The sequence below is a fragment of the Hippoglossus stenolepis genome, chromosome 18 (assembly GCF_022539355.2).
Source record: "Hippoglossus stenolepis isolate QCI-W04-F060 chromosome 18, HSTE1.2, whole genome shotgun sequence".
In the NCBI taxonomy this organism is placed as follows: Eukaryota; Metazoa; Chordata; class Actinopteri; order Pleuronectiformes; family Pleuronectidae; genus Hippoglossus; species Hippoglossus stenolepis.
The window spans coordinates 4,242,985-4,262,067 of NC_061500.1; the positions used below are offsets into that span (position 1 = coordinate 4,242,985).

Here is a 19,083-nt window from a genome sequence, read left to right on the forward strand (position 1 = left end):
TCTGCAGGCAGCATCCGTCTCCTGTGATTCAGGCCGAGCTGTCATGTGAGTGACACGTCTCACGGGAATCACACCAACACCTTATGGTGGGAATAAAACCTGAGGATTACTGGAAACTTGAAGATACTAAACCCCAACGTGATGATTTATTTCCAGCAAGAAACATGTTTTAGGCCTTGTAGTCAAGAGGAGAGAGGAGCTCTGGACCTGAGAGAAGTTACAGACCGATTTTCATCTGTCATTTCTGAATATTTGTCATCTCACAGACATCAGACGTCTGCAGACAGGTCAGAGTAACGGCCTGTTGTAAAGCTTCAGTCTCGACAGCAGCTACATGATTTGCTGCCAACGTGCTCCTTCACCTCGTTTGCCTTTTTTCGAAGCAGCCTCTCTCTGGCAATCGTTCGCCTCACGTGAACTTTGTGCATGTCCTCCTTCCTCCTTGTCTAACTCCGTCTCTCCTTCTTTACTCTCATCCCAATATAATACGACACAATATGTACACAAGCAATGTGAATCTTAAGACGGTGGTATCGTTGGAGATGAGTATGTGTCAACCATTACTGAAAAGCAAAGAAACCAGGCACAGGAAAAGTTCATCTCAGGGGCAATAACCCGCTCTCCTGCGCTTTGAGACATTGGATTTTGTTTACTGGAAACTTTTTCTTGCTCATGGTGCTGGTTGGTTGTTCCTGAGAAGTTTGGTGCCTGAGAAGTTTGGTGCCTGTTCTACTTACAGGTTGTTGTTCTCGTGCTTTTTACCAACCTCACCGTGTCATTTTCAGCCACTGCAGGCGACTTGCTTCTGCTGCTGCTGCTGCTGCCGAGCAACCAATGAAATCACTGTTTTAATTTGACAAAACAAAACCAGAACTAAGAATCTACAGCCAGAGTCTGAGAGCGAGGTTTAATTTCCTGCCTGATGAGCTGTGGCTCTGCCGTCACGTTGTAAAATTAGAAAAGACGGACTGACAATAGATCCTTGAACAAAACACACAGAGAAACTTTATATCTGAAGGTCGACACCAGCTGGATCCGGACTGGAGAGAACCTGCAGACTGGTTTACTTTCTACTTTGTACCTCAGTTACTCATGACAGGCCCAAAAAATCATACACACTTTGATGTAAATACACTGGAAGTGAAACAAATCTTTCTGTCACTGTAAGTTGCCAAAGTATTAAGTGTCTTTCTGCTCATTTGAAGTATTATTTACAAGGAAATTCAAATAGTACTTTGTGTTCTTTTCATTTGTCTGTTGGGGGGGGGGGACTTTTCATTTGTGATGTGAAAATAACAGGCTAAATAACAATTTTACAAGTTGTTTGCGATTCTTAAATAACTCGACACACACGAGAGCTTTTCAGTGATTTCTGGAACAACAAAGGGTTTTTTTTTGTCAGGCAACACAGACTGTTGTGTGCAGAAGCTTATTATTCAGACTAGAAGTAGTAATTATGGTTATATTTCATTTATTCATAAAGGCTTTTTTTAGTTTGTGGAGCCACAGAGTTGGAATATAATATTTACTCTCAGCGTTAATATAAATAATGCTTGTCACCCGAAACCTTATTGCTATTTGAATGAGTTTGGTGTTTAATGCTCCGCACGTCTCATCCAGATAAGGAGGGAACATATATTTTCAATTTGCCACTTAAAGTCCTTACTTGCTGACACAGTTAAACTATTTAGACCAACTTCGCTAATCTGTGATAATCACACCGACTCATGATCACAATCTAAATGAGATGAAGTAAAGCTGAGAAGCAGTAAAGCCCTTACCTCACAGTCCCCTTGGTTTAAAATCGAGCTGCACCAAGTTTCACACCTTCACAGATATCAGTTCCCTAAATATGCCGGATTTTTTCCATCAAGATCCATGATATTCGTTGGGAAACTCATCTCATAACACATCTGTCCGCATCTGGAAACTGAAGGTTTAATGTAAAATCACCTAACTCGACCAAATTACGTAGTTTACCTTATTTAAATAAATAACTTTGATGATTCATTTCTATTCCAGTGAGCATCTACTTCCTCCCAAAGCAAAACTGTTTTCAGAGAACAAAAAAAAGTTCCATTGATTCTGAAAGTATTTGTTTATGCAAAACACCCAAAACGGGCCGAGGGGAATACCAATCAGTTTAAGTATTCACGCTCTTTGTTGCTGGCGAGTGCGATCAATGTCTGTGAACACCTTTCATCCGCTGAAGGATAAACACACCGTGATGTAAAGAACCAGTAAATTACAGCAGAGGGAGAATCAAAGGCTGCGTTCAGGTTTATTTATTAAAATATGGCAAAAGAAAACACACTTTGCTTCGTTAGGCTTTAAATTGTGATCAAAGTTGGGAAAACAGATCATTTAAACGAGGCCTTGAAGAGGATATATAAAGTAAACAGGTTTATATAAATGTACAATGGATCAATGGAAGTTTTAAAAGTTTTACAGTGTCACATTTGTATCTGAAACAACGGAGACCCTGATTCAGGGACTGAATAGAAGTCGAATCCATTCAACAACTGTCACAAAGTTTTCATTTTATAAGACAAACAAATAAACAAAACATTACAAATCTAATAAACATGCACTGTCTCCCAAACAAAAGACATCAAAATTAATGTCTTCACACACGACTTCTAGTTTGACGTTACAAAACATTACTTTAAACTAGATAAATATCTAAAAACTAAGAATCTTCCTCAAACAAAACAAGAGTATTCCGTCTAGAAAACTTAATCAGTTTTAATATTTTGTGACATACTGATAAGCTTCTTTTGTTTTTGCATCATTTTCATTGTTGTAAACAATATTGAAACATTGGCTGTAAGTTTAGGAAATAAACGTTACAATTATTTACAAAAGCATGTACAGAACTCACAAATATGCTCAATTATAATAATATTTATCTGTATATTTTTCCTATAATAATATAAAATGCATATATTTATATGTTAAAACGGAACATATTCTTCAAAGGGGCAAATTAAACCTTTTTTTTTTAGTTCAGAAAAAGATGCATCCGTTAAATATACTAAAAATCAAGCACCTGAAAAAGTGCCTCCTCATGTCAACAGGCTCCGAAGGAAACGTGGGCTCAGTTAACTTCTTTGTACGAGTGGATTCTCAAGGACACGCGACAGCCGCCATTGTAATAAGGTCGTCAACTGTGGGTGAGCGCGCGTTTTAATCAATGAGAGAATGAGAAATACTCAGTGCAAGGTTACCGCCAGTGGGATAACGAGAACACGGACGTTTTTCACAAAAAAAAACTCCGTCTCTTGGGCAAACGCCTAATTAAAGTGAGAGAGGGGTTAAGAGAGATTCTGCTGTACTGAAAAAAAGAAGAGAAAAGACTAAATACAACAGGAGGAACAGATGATTCCCTCCCTTGATGCTATTATTCCACACTCTGCTGGGAGGCAGCGGTTGAGGTAATTAACTCCGCTGACATGTTGTGAATTCTCGCCGCTCAGGCTGAATTCTGGATGCTCAGATAGGCTGATTGAAAAAGTCCCATTTAGGTTTCAATCTTTAAATTATCCGCGTCGGACCATATTTCCACGGTATTAACGCTGATAATCGCTGTAATTTTACATTTGGCAGGAGATAATAGTCGAGGCTTACGCTCGGGCAACAGGCGCTAACCGCCCGTGCTCATTTTTAATTTTTCCTGTCGTGGAAAATAAATTACCTGCTGTGTGGCCCACTTAAAGATGGAAAAACAAAAAATAATTATGAACGTCCGCGAGGTTAAATGAAACATAAACGAGTGCATCGCAGCGGAACTCAATATGAAAATGTCACAGTGCTGCAGGGAGTTCTGGTTTCGTGTAGTTTCAGTGTTGTTTCCACCCTCAGGTTGTTTAGTCACGTGTGTGAAGGTTGTTCACAGGATAAAGTTTGATTGGCCTCGGTTGCTGATTCTAATCGACTCATGAGTTTAAAGTAAAGTAAATCTGTTGACTATTTTCCAAGATATGTACATATATGGAAACTATCTGCTTCATTGAAAAGTAGAAATCTACATTTTAACATCTGTAAACGTTAAACAGTTACAATTTCTTTCACTTGATGACGTCTTTAATGTGAGTTCCAGTTGACAACTATTTGACTATAACAGAAATTACAGGTTGGGATGAAACTCTTCACATTATCTATATCAACTTTTCAATAAATGTTTTGTTTATTATTACGTATTTGATATATTATGTTGAAAAAATATAATTTGAGAGTTTAAGTTTATTTAAAAGTAAATGTTATACTTTATTTGTTCTCTGTACATAGTTGTTCATGCTAGTATCGATATTTTCTTTCTGCTCCTTTTTTCTGCTGCTAGTATTGTTTATATATATTTTTTTACATCTGTCTTCATATAATTTCATTTCACCTGAGTATAATGGCAATAAAGATGTTTCTGATTCTGAAAATCATGTTTTATGAACTTTTATATATTGTAAAATATCGTTAAGAAAAAATAAACACATTTGAACATCTTAAAAGGTAAAATATGTTTTTCTGCAATTAATCAACTTTACTGATTTGACTATCACATGTTGAACGAGAGTGGATTTCAGGCTGACAAACTTTAAATGACAGAGTCACACAACCTGCATGTAACACACGACTGAAGAGAGAAGCAGGTTTTCAGCTTTTAATTGAGTGCCTGCTTTGGCCTTGAGGTAAAAACCCACTGAAGAACACTCGTGCTTTCAGGTGGGCACGAGCGTGTGATTTAAGATAATGGAACAAATTTATATTCCGGGAGACTTCTGACATAGAGACGACCTCTAATCTGAGGCTATTCAGCTGCTAAACACTGCCCCATGTTCCCCAGTTTGTCTCTGACTGCGTCTGCCTGGTGTCTGAGCAGGAAGCAGAGCGCAGGGTTTTTTATTCCAGAGGAATTTTTCAGCGAGAACGAAGCAGAACAGTAAATTTTCCGGCCGAACAACGAGCTTGAAACTCACTGTGAAGCTCCATAAACAGTGAGAGGAGCCGCAGGTTCAGGGGATAAATCTCTGCAGCATCATCACTATCACTTTTGTTTTTCACGTTGTCTTCACATTGTTCTCACAAAAATTAATCAATTATAGCCTCTAAGAGAATTTTAAGAGATTACATCTTATTGTTTGATGCCATTTGTGTTCAGCATCTTTTTATTTTCTGTAACAACCTGTCGATACAGTAGTTTTAATGTAGATTTAAAATGTAATTCTTATTTAAAGGAGACATATTATAATTTTAATCATTACTAGAAAAGGTTTTCATGCTCTAATGTTCAGAAAACACTTTCCTTGTACTGTCCATTACTGCAGATCCTCATTTCACTCCAGACTACAACACTAGAAAGAGAGAAGGAAAGAAACACTGAACCAGCATCATATGTCTCCTTTAAAAGCTTCAACAGGTAAATCACGCCTTGGGTTTTATTGTGAAACAGAAACAGGAAATGCGATTCATCCCTCACCTCGTATGGCCCCAACTGAAATTACCCAGAAATGTGTTTACGGGACGGGACGATGGAAATGTTCGATTTCTCTTTTATCAGCAGAAATGGCAAGAAAACAAGAAAAAGGACAGGCCTCCGTTTTCAAACCTGCAGTCGCGTGACATCACTGCTCACGTTGCAGAACATCAGACCGTCGCCGCTCGTGGCTTTGATGGAAACGGGCCAATTATGGACTGATTGCTTTGCTCGAACAATAAACAAGAATTCTGGAAGATGTAGCGTCGAAAACTCCAAAGCTCCTCTCGAGCCGTCACTGTCTCACGTCTCGTTGAGAGTTGGAATCACAGGGTGAAAGAAACACACAGATTTAGCTCCGGTAAAAAAAAAAACAATCCTGCTCGAGTTCGAATGAGTACTGACTGAGAAATAAACAAATCAAAAACAAGTTACCCGTCAATGTCAACCGCTGCTTTGTCGTTTGAATGCCACGAGTGTTTGCCTTTGAAAGCAGAGCGTTGAAGTACCCGTGCCTCGGCAACACTTGTACACAGTCAATACTTTGGTTGTTTTCTCTCAGCGTTGTGAAATACATGTTTACCCCCCCCCGACATCTGTGATGTCAAAGTGATATAACGGTCTAAATAAATGGAATTGAAAAAGATGACTGTGACATAACCTCCGATCATTTTCCACGGGGGGTCGTCTGGTGCGGCCGTGCCGAGGCCATTAGTATAATTGGAAGCCTGTTCAGATGTAAGACAAGAGTTTTAATCAATCAATGAAGTTGAGCTTGAGTGTCAACGGAGCACAACAGAGATGAATGGATCCGTATGACACCGTGCTTTGTTTTCTTCAGGCTTTTACACTGTGTTAAAGGACCAGAGCGACGAGAGAGCGTCTGAAGTTGGCTTGAAAAACGGTGAAACTGTTCAACGAACCCTGTGTTTTCAGCAGCAAATTAAACCCTGATGCCAATAAGTACATTTCAAATCTAATGTTCTTAAAGCTCAGTGAAAGATCAGGCTCCAGATGCACAAACTGAATCTTGCTCATTTCCCTCGAGAGTTTTAAAGTGGGCACAGCTCACTTGGAAAACTGTGACGTCACATATTTGGGCCAATCAGGATTAAAGGGAATAAACAGACAAATTTGTTGCGGTTCCGGAATTATCTCCAAGTCAAATCCAGACCCACTTGGACCCGTTAACAGACGTCCAGTCACCCGTGATTAAACACACATGCAGATTTAGATGTTAAAAATACTGCACAACCATTTTTTAGTCTGTGATTCCTCCAGAAAAAGAAGTCTGACCAGCGCTGCCTGCTCACGGTAAAGTTGATTTCCACCCGTACCATTTGTTTGGCAGAGGGAAACATCCACGAAAAACAGGCTAAGAAACCAACATTTTCCTGTCTGTGATCTCTGCTCTGTTCCAGAATCAGCGGGGCGCCTACACACAACAACCAGTGCAGTCGCAGTGGAGTTTGATTAGTTCCATAAATTATTTATACGTTCTGGTGCAGCAACAAGTCAAACAGCGTGTTCGGTGCAGCCTTCAGGTTCCTCTCATGTTCGGATATAAAAGCACATGAATGCACCACAAATGGGAGAAAACCTTCTGAACTCAGCAGCGGGATCGTGTCGGGAGCATGTGAGGGCGACGCATGCAATGCTGACAGACAGATGAATGTCAGTGAACATAAACCCTCCTCGGTGAAAGTTATCTATTCATCAGGAGTTTATCAAAGTTATGAATAAACAATGTTTTCACGGAACAGTTGAATCAACAGCTTGTTTGCATCTTTTCTTCTGGAGTTTTCAGTTTTGTGCAGCAAAGGTACTTTTATTCATCGAGAAACTACGTTTTGTTTAAACTTCTATAGTTACAATGAATTTGTATAATTTTCTAACGATAACTAGAATAAAAAACTATTAAAAACAACGAGTCCAAAAGCCGCAGTGTACCAGAGACTGTAGAGAAAGATGGCTGACATGACAGCTCCCCAAAAGTGAAGCCAAATCTTCTTGATCGCTCCCTGGTGGCCGGCTGCAGTACAGGTACACTAATTATTTGATGCTATAAAAATACAGAGAAATGTCACGATTGGAAATTGAGACTGACTCACAATCGGTCATTTATCAGCAGAACCTTGATGCCCCGACTGCTACTGAACAGACGGACGTGAAGACGCGTCGTCCATCTTTATTTACAGTCTATGATACATGCATATAGAATCTGAGACCTCCCCCTAGTGGTGGTTTAGAGACAGCGGCAGACGGAGAGATTCATTAATTTGATCACACAATGAGTCCAGTTGCTGAGTAATCACGGTGAGGTGAGACCTCTACGGTAACTTGTCCGACTATGGTTCCACAGTTATAAAGTGACATTTCCTTTTATTAGACTTTGATTAGTTTCCACCTCTGAGAGTCACTTCCTGGCATTTGAGAATAATTCATCCGCTGCTTAATGGGCATAATAAAAGTGCGCTTGCTTTAAAGCTAATCCACCTAAGTATACACAATAACTGAAAAAGGTAGGAGTATAAAAATCAGCTTTACGAGCCCTCGCCATTGTCCACGTCTCTTTGTGAACAGGTTTCCTTTGAGAAGTTTTATTCCACACTTCTATAGCATCAATGCCTCTGCAGGAACATTTCATGATTGAATCCTCAGGAGCCTTCAACATGCAACGTACCGCAACTCCCCAAAGAAATCTGTTATACAAGGTTGTAGCCCTGACTGCGGAGTACAGAGAATTATTTATTTTAAAAGGGATTACTGTAGACAAAGAACATATTTTCACAAACTCTCCTGCGTTCTTTGTCCTGGAAGCGCAATATTTAGATGTGGTTTCAAAAAACATGGGCAAAAAAAGTAGTGCTGACTCCAAATCCCCAGAGCTGCACGTGGGGTTTGATCATTTGTGGACTCCGGCTACAGTGTGTGTACGCCAAGAAAATGAAAATGTTCCACAGAAGTGAAACATTGATTTGCAGTAAATGTAGCCTCAACGAGTGAATTCAATTATAGGATGGATACCCCACAATGCTCCGCTACAGTGCGGAGTTCCGAGTTAATTATTTGGTTGACTAATGTGACGGCCTTGAGCTAGAGCAAGCAAGCAAAACCCATTTTTTCCCCGTTCTCCTCCATTGTTCGGGAAGAAAAGTGGAGCAGCAGGTGGCGAGGGCAGGTTTCTCTCAGAAGGTTCAGGGCGGGGGGGCTTGATCAGAAACTGGGAAGGAGGAATTTGCGAAAATCAACACGTTCATTGTGTCAAATTTTGCAATATCACATACCAACATGTGGCAGATTCAGAAAGTTTTCAGGCATCTTCACCTTTTGCTAACTATATTGTGCAATTTATTAGATTTTTAGCCATTATTGCACATTTATCCACACTTAATAGCACAACTATCTATCCATCTGTCTGTATGTGGCAAACATATCTCAAGAACAGGCCTGTGTATTGTTAAGGGCACAAGGAAGTGCAGAATTTAATTTGGTTCTATTTGGACACACGAAACGTTCAGTATAGATAAACTTTGAGTAAACAGTCGAGCGGCGCTCTGAAGCAGCGGCGGCTGACACTTCTCAACTCATCAACAGTGTTGTTTACAACAGCGGATTCTCCAGTACGGGTTGCTGCGCACTAAAGTGAGCTCCACTGAACTTGAAATGGTGAACAACTCTTTGTGCCGCAGCTCAATTAGTGACAGGCTCCAGCCAAATTCCTAAAACACACGTTTTCACCTCGTCATTACGGCTCATTTTGTTTGGATTGTTGCCAAAATACGGACGGTTTAATCGGTTTGAATTAAATCTACAATACAGGAATATGAGCCAAAAGGAGAAAGGGTCTGGAAACTTTCTGAAGCCGCTAACGATCACATGATGCAGTGAGCTGGGTTCCACTCGAACGCCTCGTAACGACAAATACAACTCTTCACACACACACACACACACACACACACACACACACACACACACACACACACACACACACACACACACACACACACACACACACACACACACACACACACACACACACACACACACACACGAGTGCCCACCCACACCAGAAAGTAACACAACAAAATTCATGTCTGCTTAACAGTCGTATAGTCGGTGCTGGAAGCCTCAAGTACCAACAAGAGCACAGAAGCTGATGTGATGGCAAAGCAAGAAAAGCCCTGATCTAATGACCACTATGTGTATATACATCTACACACATATATACACATATAATGGTGATTTAATGCAACAGGTTATGTAGAATTTAGAAAGATGTCTGCAGAATTGTATGATTGATGAGTTGCATGATTAAAAGTCCAATGACGATTGAATTTGTGATTAATTACATCCAGCGACACAGTTTCGTTGACATGAAGCATTTGTCTCTTCAGTCACATCCATTTTAATTAGCACCCGGTCTGATATCATCCAGTTTTCATTAAAAAAATCCTAGTTTAACCCTCGTAATTACAACTCGGATTATGGAACCTGGTGCATAAATGAACCCCCATTTCATATTAACACATCATAAAGCCCCACACAAATATACTCTGCCTCCATGACTGAATCCATCACAGGGATTCTACAGAAATGAAGAGATTCTGGTCTGAATGCTGTTTTAAATACTGATGTGACCGAGCACTCGCTCACACAGCTGTAATTCACAATTTCATCATTAAGTCCACAAACACGAAAGTTGATTTATGACCCCCGGGGCAGCAGGGGAGGCATTAAGCCCACATAACATGTACCACTTATGAGCACAACTGTTGTCTGCCAAGTGTGAGTAACGGTGCGAGCACAGAGCAGGTGCTGCTGGGAGAGAAACGCACTAATCAGCCCGTCAGCTGACCCTTGGTAAATTACGGGCAGAACACAGAATAAAAACTAATTTCCCTTCGTGTCCGTGAGTAAAATAAACAAGGACAAACCCAACAAGGTAACTTGACCCTCTTCAATTATGGAAATTATTAGAGGTCTTGCTTCAAGGAGCAATGAGGCGGCCTGAAGGGAAAACACCCGGATGTTTGGATTCAAAAAGATTTAAAGTATTTTAAGGTCAAACATGCAAAAAAGTTTGAGGGACAGTGCAGCAGAATAACCTTTTATATGTGATATTTGTCTTCCTTAGTTATTGGCATTTCATAAACACCTCCTTTGTTAAACTCAGAGGTGATTAATCATCTCTGACGTCTAAATCATCCACAGCTTAAATCAGCGACTTGATGATGCCTGAGGCCGTTTTGTCCCCTTGTGTTTGTGCAGATTCATCCCCGGATGATGAATGCACATCAGACTTCACCGGAGAACAGGGGGAATCCATCAGCGCACACAAACGCTTTGATACAGGCAGTTTGGCAAACTGTCTCTGAAGAGTTGAAGCTCAAACTCAGACATGTACGTGTTAAAGATGATTGAGAAGTGAAGCTTGATAAGGAGACAAAGCAGAAGACCACCCCCTCCAAAAAAAAAAAAACATTCTGCTTTTTTCCTCCCTTGGATCGAAGAAGAAAATTCAGTCGAACAGACAAAAGCTCACTTTCTGCCACATGCAGTTTTTGTCGCCCCGCGATGCGAGTCAATGAGTGAAAGGACACACCAGTGAGATGAGCCGACGGCTGCCACTGTCAGAACAGCACAGTGTCTGGTTCTGGCTCAGCAGAGCAGCTGCTTTGATGCCCTGGGTGCAAAGACAGCTGAGTGCATTTTCTCACAGCCTTCACGGAGCACGGCATGCTGGGAAGGCCACAGCACGGAGGAGGCTTCAGCAGATTCATTGGGAGAAGCAGGCCTGTGGGTAGAAAGAAAACTTGTGAAATTATCTTTTTACTTTTTCCATTTTACTGCAGTTGTTATTTCATTAAACGTCTGTGCACCGCAGCTTCTCTCACAGGTTCAGGTTTGGATATTAAATATTGGCTTCGGAGTGGAAATGCAGCTTTGCAGGTTAACTTGTTGGTTCATTCAGGGGGAGCCAGAGAGTGAAGTACAGTAATTGCAGAAACGGCCCTCTACCACGCACACTGCACTACCTCTGCAAGCCCCCGGATTAAAGTCAAAATGTAAAATGAATTTATTTTATTTTATACATTTGAGTCGGAAAGTTTTACCACAGCCCAGGAACCATTTCACCTAAATTAGGAATATTCACCAATTTTCATTATTATTTGTGTTCAGGGTCTGAACTGGGACCTCGCTGTGCTGCCACATGCCCGAGGTAGAGAGAGGACGCCCCTTCAGAGTGCATACATGAAAAGACTGCATCCGCATTATTAAGTCTTAGTTTTAGCATCACGTTTGCTATGTTCGAGCCTGTAGCCACACACAGTTTTGTAGAATCTCGATGACGCATTTTATGATTGGCTTTAGAGAAAATAAAGAAAATTAGGTTGTCTGTCGATAAAGGTGTCAGATTTAAAAAAGGCTCATAAGTTCTGCCTTTACGTATGAAAAGAGAAATGCTTGTTTGAAAGAATGCAACCGTCTCCGTCCACATGAGTCCTTTAGGTTGACATGGTTGTTAATGCATCCACTAGAGGGCAGCGCATGAGTCAAGAGTTTCTCATGACAAACATGGCGACGGTTTTGTCCGATATGTTTGTATCCGTAAGTCTACAAATGCGGACAGAAGGTTCCATCCATTTCCACATACGTATCTAAAGTTGAGCTTAAATGAACCTTTAGTCGTAAAAAGCAAGATCTGGAGCGATTGTAGCTAAACATGAAAATACCGACGACGATGTTTCATCATCAGTTTTCAACTGCAGCATCCCTACGTCCTGTTTCCTCATCCAATAGAGAGCTTGGATTTGTAGAGTGAACTTCAGAAACCATTTGGATCAACAGTAAGAAATCATTCTGTTTAAACTCTGCATCATTTTACCTCGATTTACAATTCTATACAGACACATTTATTGATAAGAAAAGAAGAATCCTCACCATCGCCGTCTCCAGGCTCTGGGTAGACATCATCCGCATCCCACTCATAATTCTCATCAACAGAGGCCTTTCTCCTGGAGAGGTCACAGAACATCACATTATACCACGAGTAACTTCAGACAGGATGTTTACAGCATTCACATGCTCACTCATTAACATCTGCGAATGGCAGAGGGCTCCAAGTAAACAAAACATCTGGTCCAGCTGAGATGTTCAACTGTGTGTTGTCGAATATTTCTTGTGCAAGTAATGGATGTTTGTTGAATCGATTTCAAATCATTTAAATGTTTATTTTATTGTTTTTTGACCTGAAGTCAAAGCCTGATGTGCAAACTGAATAGGGAACTCGTGCATTTCAATACAGTTAAGTGCAAATGTATAAAAAGTATCTTTGTCTTGGAAATCTGCTAAATTTAACTTTGAGTACGTGGAAGAGAATTCAAATCTAAAATCCTGCACTTCTCTTTATTTCCTTCTACAATATTATATTAGACATTGTATATTAGCTTCACCTTGAAAGTCTTATATATATATATCGACCACACAAAATCCTGTCGTGCCACAAATGCAAGCCCCCACATTTTCCTCTATAAAACATAATTTCTCATATTCATTACGTCCTTAATACCTTTGGCCGTGTTCCATTTGGTGACTGTGCTTGTCCTCTGTGTTGCCCTGGCTCTCCTCCACAGTCTCAGGTGAGCTGGTGAGTGTTGGGGAAAGTTGGCACAAAGACAGGCGTCCGTTAGCCGGCTCCATGCTGCCTCGCCCGCTGCTGGCGTAGCTGTTGTAGTTGCTCCCGGACTCCAACACTCCCCTGTAGCCTCCTGCCTCCACATCCAGTGCCTCCTGGCCGTTGTTGTTGGGGGGTAAGCATCTAGAAGCTTCCCTCGTCGTAGCTAAGTAACTTTCTGCATCGTCCACGGCCTCCTGGTGGTAAGTGATTGGCCATGTGGCGGAATTTGGAAAGATGGAGTCCTCTGGTCTTGGCTCGTAGTGGCGAGGTACGTCAGGATTTGAAATAAAGTTCTCTGGACTGCTGCCCGAGGATAAAGTGTTGACGGCAGGAGGTGAACAGGAGGCATCTTGGGTAGCAGACGGAGAATTTACAGGAGACTTTTTGGTAGGAAAACTCTGTGGTTCCCAGAATAGCGTGTCGGCATGACACGAGGATGCAACAGAACAGTTCTCTTGGCTTAGTGACTCTATCCACACATCAGGGGTTGTGAAATTGCTCAGTCTCCTTGAGTCCAGGCTACGACTTCGCTGCTTCGAGTGCCAGACTTTAGAGCCTCTGGGCCCAGCTCTCCAGAGTTGTGCTTCTGGACGTTGTGGAGAAGTTATAATCGGGTCCACAGAGGCAGGACTGCGGCAGTTGAGGCTTGTGCTCCTCCTCGCGTCTTCATACTGGCCTCTGTGAGTCAGCGAACGCCCGTGTTGCACATGAGAGGCGATTCTGTGGTGCAGCATCGGCTTTGTCGGCCGCGTTACACATACGTCCAACTCTGGCTCATCCACGCTCATCTCAGCACATGCATCACCACCTGCGGGCCTGTGGAACGAGGCCTCTGCTTTTAAAGAAACTGCATCGATAGTCGAATATGAGCTTTCTGTATATTTATTTCTACGGAAAGACGACATTGAGAGGCTGCCATGACTGAGACTGTTCTGTCTCTGTGCCTCAGAGCGTGAATCATTTGTTTGCATTTCTAAGACTGTGGATTGTGGTGAATGATCATAGCCCCGTGGTGCTGCCTCGACTCTTTCATGTCTCTGGTGCTTTGCAGGGAGATGTGGGAGAGTTAATGTCTCTCTGGAAAAACTGCCTGCCTCCGCATACTGGAGTGGGGTCTGACTGGTGAATGATGGAGCGAATCGGTGGTTGCCAGACTTAAAACAAGAGGCAATCGCAGGTGAAGATGTGCCGAGTGGAGGAGATACAAGTGGACAGGCTTCCCAGTGGACAGAGGATGAAGATAAAGGGCTTACGGATAAACCGCAGCTCTTCCTGCTTCCCTGAGGGTATCTGTGTGGCAACGTGCTGCTCTTATACTCCCAGACAAACTCATCATCGCCAGCCTCTCCCCTCTCCCAGTCTGTCTGCTCCCTCTTCATTTCCCTCATCGAGCCTCTGTCTAGCGTGTAACTCTGGAGCTCCCTCTCCAGCTCCTCCCTCTCCTGAGCCAGTTTCAGGCAGCGACTCAGGTTCCCTCGATCTCGCTCGTGCTCCATCTGCAGCACCAGGGCGCTGGCTGTTGTGGACGGCTGACCCAGGCCGGATCGGATATGTGGGAGCACAGGAAACGTGGGAGTTACTCCTCGGCCTTGGTGAGGAATCGTGGCCAAACTAATGTTGGAGCATAGGCTGCTCATGTCGGGAAAGCCATCGTAGCTTGCCTTCTGATTCCAGATGTAAGCATTATGGTGGGGCAGGTGCGGGACCATGCCACAGATTTGGCTTGTGGAGGTGGCCTCCGCTGGTTTGAGAGGAGGGAGATCAACAGAAAGCACAAAAGGTCGTTCTTTCCTGTCTTCCCCTCCAGAGTACAGCGACACAGACCTTCGGACTCTGCTACCCTGGTGATACCTTAAACTCTTCCTGCTGTGAACACTTAATGTGTCAGGGTCATAAGGTGTGAAGCGCCCGTCTGGACCCCTGGAGATCATCTCAATCGGAGGAGAAATCGGGGAGGAAGTTGTCCTGGTAAGACGGCCCCTGCTGGGGTACAACGGGAGATGCTTCCGCCGATTAGGATTCTCAGCGCCGGAGGAGAAACAGTCTGTCTGCGAGGAGGAGGTGGTGGCGGTGGTGGTGGTGGAGGAAGTGGTGGGATAGAGGCTGCTGGCTGGAAGAAGGCTTTTCTTCAGCACACTGTCTGGACTACCGGTGCCTGGAGTCTTTCTGTGAGAGAAAGAGAGAGGGGGAGGGAGTGGGGGTGACGGAAGAAAATTGTAAAGAAAAATCGGAGGTGTGAGAGGAAGAGAAAACAGAAGCGGAGAAAATAAGATTTGAGTGAGAGTGAAGGAGGGGGCCGGAGACGTGCAGACTGAGCGAGACCGAAAAACAGCGGCGGCAAAAGCAATACATGGAAATGAGGAAGAAAAAGAAGATGTGAAGGAGGAAACAAGCGAGTCGCTGGCATTTTCACCATGTTTGAGTTTTGTGCGGAAAGCAGAGGGAAAGGTCAACGGGAGGTTTTATCATGAAATGATGAAGGGGTACTTACATGGATGGGGAGCATTTATAGATGGCTGGAGGGGGCTCTGAAAGGGAGGGAGCGGGGCAAGATGGTATCGGACTCATTAGGATACAACCACACTGACCAAGAAGTAAAAACATAATCAACCCCAATAAGAGCCCATTAAAGGGCCCAAGGCACCCGGGCTTGTCCAAAAAGTTAATTACACTTACATTTATCAGCCACTAATGAGAAATTACCCTAATTAGCAAGTAATGTAAATGACATCAATAACTTTTACAAGGGAATGGACGAGCAGGAGACAAGAGGAGCGCCAAATCCATGCAGAGGGGTATGATTTATGTAATGGATTGAAAGTGCCTTCAATATTTTATTGAATAAATGATGATATTCATGATGCAGTTCATCAAAGTGAGTGTCTGCTAAGTCTCAGGAGCGGGGGGCACTTTACCATCCTTCTTCCTTCTGCGACGCTGGTTCCTCCTGTGGCTGATGACACAGGCGGCCCCCAGCAGCAAGACCAGTGCCAAGCACATGAAGCCGACCCCGCCCAGCACGCCGGCCAGTAATGGCTCCGGGACGAACTCCAGGAGTCGGGATGTGCCGGGGTAGATCTCCATCGCTGTGACATCATTTCATCAGTGATGTAATTCAGTGGAAAAGAACATAAGCAGTGAACTTAGTGAGAGTGTAGAGTCAGCTATGACCATAAAAAACTAGAAATGATTTAGTGAAAGGAAAAGTTTCTTTCCACCGTTGAAACACACTTCAGAGCATTAAAAAGAATATATATATATATATATTTCAACATTATATAATGTTATTAACTATAAAAATGCATTTTGCAGTCATTTAAACTACAGACGTGTTTAGAACAGACACTGCACTAGTTAATCTATAAATTCAAAATATAAAAAATATATATTTTAACATTACTTTTCAATCGAGAGAAAAAACGCTTTGTTCATCAAGTTGTACAATTATCTGATCATAAACCGCCTGCGATCCCTCAGTTTGACGACTCTGTGCCACGTCTCATTCACATTCGAGTCACATTCTCCATAGAATCAGAAAGCACGAGTATCAATTCCATCACTAGCCCTTTTGAAAAATTATTAGTGGAGCTATTTCTATCATCCAGCCTCCTAATGGACGGCGTTCCCTGGGGCCCTGCTCTAATTTGGATCCAACACTGGGAACAGTGGGACGGGAAGAAATAGAGGAGGAGAGAAAAAGAGTTTAGAGAAGGAGAATGAGGGGGGGGGCTGAAACAGAGGGAGGGGCGGGGAATACGAAAAGGGGGCAAGGTTGCTCTGGAACACCTACCCATGGTGGAGACATTGACTGATGGACTGGGCTCGCTCAGCAACTCCCCGCGACGAGATATCAGCCGCAGCTCGTACACACAATCCTGAGGGCAGCATCCACACACACACACACACACACACACACACACACACACACACACACACACAGACACACAGTGGGGAGGACAGAGGATGAAACCACACTTTGTCAACACGGGACTGTGCCTGCAATGCTAATGAAGTTCATTTGAATTCAAGTAGGCCTATATAGGAGAGAAAAAGGGAGGATGAAAGGGGTGGAAAGCAGAAACGGCAGCACACGCAGATTGAAAGACAACAGAAAAGTGATAACTGCCACATCGAGTGCATGAGACTGAGAGTCTACACGGAGGTATAGCCTAGATAAAAATCTCTAAGGCATTCAACAAGCACCGTGGACTGATTAGTCTCAGGGGAAGCAGAGCGAGGGGCTTGTTACCTTGTGCAGACCCGGAACCACTATCTCGCTACTGTTGGCAGCGATGTCCTCGACCAGATTAAACCAGTCGCCTTGCTGGGCACGGGACTGGAGAACAAAGCCCGTGATGGGGGGGCGCTGCTCTTCAGGAAGGGCCCACTGCAGGACGACACCTGCTGGGCCCGGATCAGCTGACAGCAACACGGGAGGCTTTAGTTTGTTTCTCCTCGGTGGAGGATCTGTCACATGGGGGAAGGAGGAAAAGATCCGATCAGCTGATCAGCCGGATACGCTCAGGCGGAAAATTTCTAACCACAGCGTTGGAAATTGCTACTGTCACAGATGTTCAACCTTGAGGGCGTGGGGGGGAAGGACCGGGGTCGATGTTCGAGTCCAACAAACCTGCAATTAGCAGTTCGCTGTTCGATAAAGACCAACATGCTGTGACGTAACTTTTACTGTATTCCATAAGTTTCCTGCTGCAACGTTTTAATCACAAACTACTTCGGGCTTGAAGAATTGATGACGGCTGATTATGTATAAATGTTTATTTGGGAGATTTCATCGACTAAACTTGATGTCAATCGAAACGCACCCAACACGGATTGTGGTGGGATTTATGACCTCTACTGCAGACAGCCACCAGGGGGCGATCAAGATGGAGCTATGTCATCCATGCATATATACAGTCTACAGTTTTAGACCCGTGCAGATGTAATTTGAGTTGCACAGACCGATCACATCTCAACGTGGACACTGGACACGCATGTTAACACCAGGTGTGAATGTAATCAGGTCTAGATACGATCCGGAAAGGAGATGAACTTTAATAGTGAGCGTAAATGGAGTCAACAGCCGCGCTCGCAGCTCTGCGAGGCTGCACTTAGGCACAGAGGTGGTTAGAGGCAAATACTAACATGCTCTGACAATGCTAACACCCTGACCTTTAGCAGATGCCGCTTGATGGATCAAAGTTGTGTGTATTCTTCCTGAGAGGGGACACAAACGCCTGCACCCGACTTCTTTGTGAATTTTGTTCCAGAATTCATTTTGACTGACAGACAAACATGGACGACCATGCAGCCGGAGGTTTATGTTGGAGGAGTTACATGTGGCCAAGAGAGGAAGGAAGCGTGAAGTAAAGTTTGGTCCTCGAGGCTGAACTGTGATCGTTGAGAAGTGTTAAGGAGCGGTTCCTTCTCCTGTGGTTGGGCACAAACTGTGGCTTTTAGCTAGCATATTAAATAGACAACAGCCAAGTTTAATTTTGGCCTTTGGGCAAGTTACTCATGGAAATAAATTTCATTAACCACAGCTCATATAATCTGCTCCTGGCCACATCTGTCATTGAGCTGAAAAGAAAAAAACGACAAAAATACGAAAAAGCCTGCGAGCTGAATGTTTCGCACTTTGTTCATTAACAATAAAAACGCCTGAGGAGAAACACAGTATTTGGTACGAGACTTTTTAGATGAAACTGGGAATGTTACCAACCTAAAGTCCGCGCGTTGGCGATCTCGCTGAAGGGCCCCGTGCCCATCTTGTTGTGCGACAGGATGCTGAACTGGTAATCGGTGGCGGGAGACAGTCCCGTCACCTGCAGCCTGGCGCCGGAGGACGGGGGCACGGCCACGGAGAACCACGCCTGCTTCCCATCATCATCATCATCACCGCTCGCTGAAATCTTCTTCACCCTGCCGAGAGCGG

The 19,083-nt window shown here is 43.3% G+C and overlaps 1 protein-coding gene across 1 annotated transcript in view; it reads right to left on the bottom strand.

The window, feature by feature from the left end:
- Window positions 1-2,257: 2,257 nt before the first annotated feature.
- igsf9a (immunoglobulin superfamily, member 9a) overlaps window positions 2,258-19,083 on the bottom strand; it is a 44,907-nt gene continuing 28,081 nt past the window's right edge. The window contains exons 13-21 of the mRNA XM_047344539.1: window positions 18,871-19,070; window positions 17,398-17,615; window positions 16,939-17,023; window positions 16,064-16,234; window positions 15,640-15,676; window positions 13,041-15,314; window positions 12,413-12,486; window positions 4,122-11,264; window positions 2,258-4,024 (exon numbers count right to left, since the gene is read on the bottom strand). Of these exons, the coding sequence (XP_047200495.1) occupies window positions 11,101-11,264; window positions 12,413-12,486; window positions 13,041-15,314; window positions 15,640-15,676; window positions 16,064-16,234; window positions 16,939-17,023; window positions 17,398-17,615; window positions 18,871-19,070 (3,223 nt within the window). The 3' untranslated portion in view covers window positions 2,258-4,024; window positions 4,122-11,100. The remainder of the gene's footprint in view (window positions 4,025-4,121; window positions 11,265-12,412; window positions 12,487-13,040; window positions 15,315-15,639; window positions 15,677-16,063; window positions 16,235-16,938; window positions 17,024-17,397; window positions 17,616-18,870; window positions 19,071-19,083) is intronic.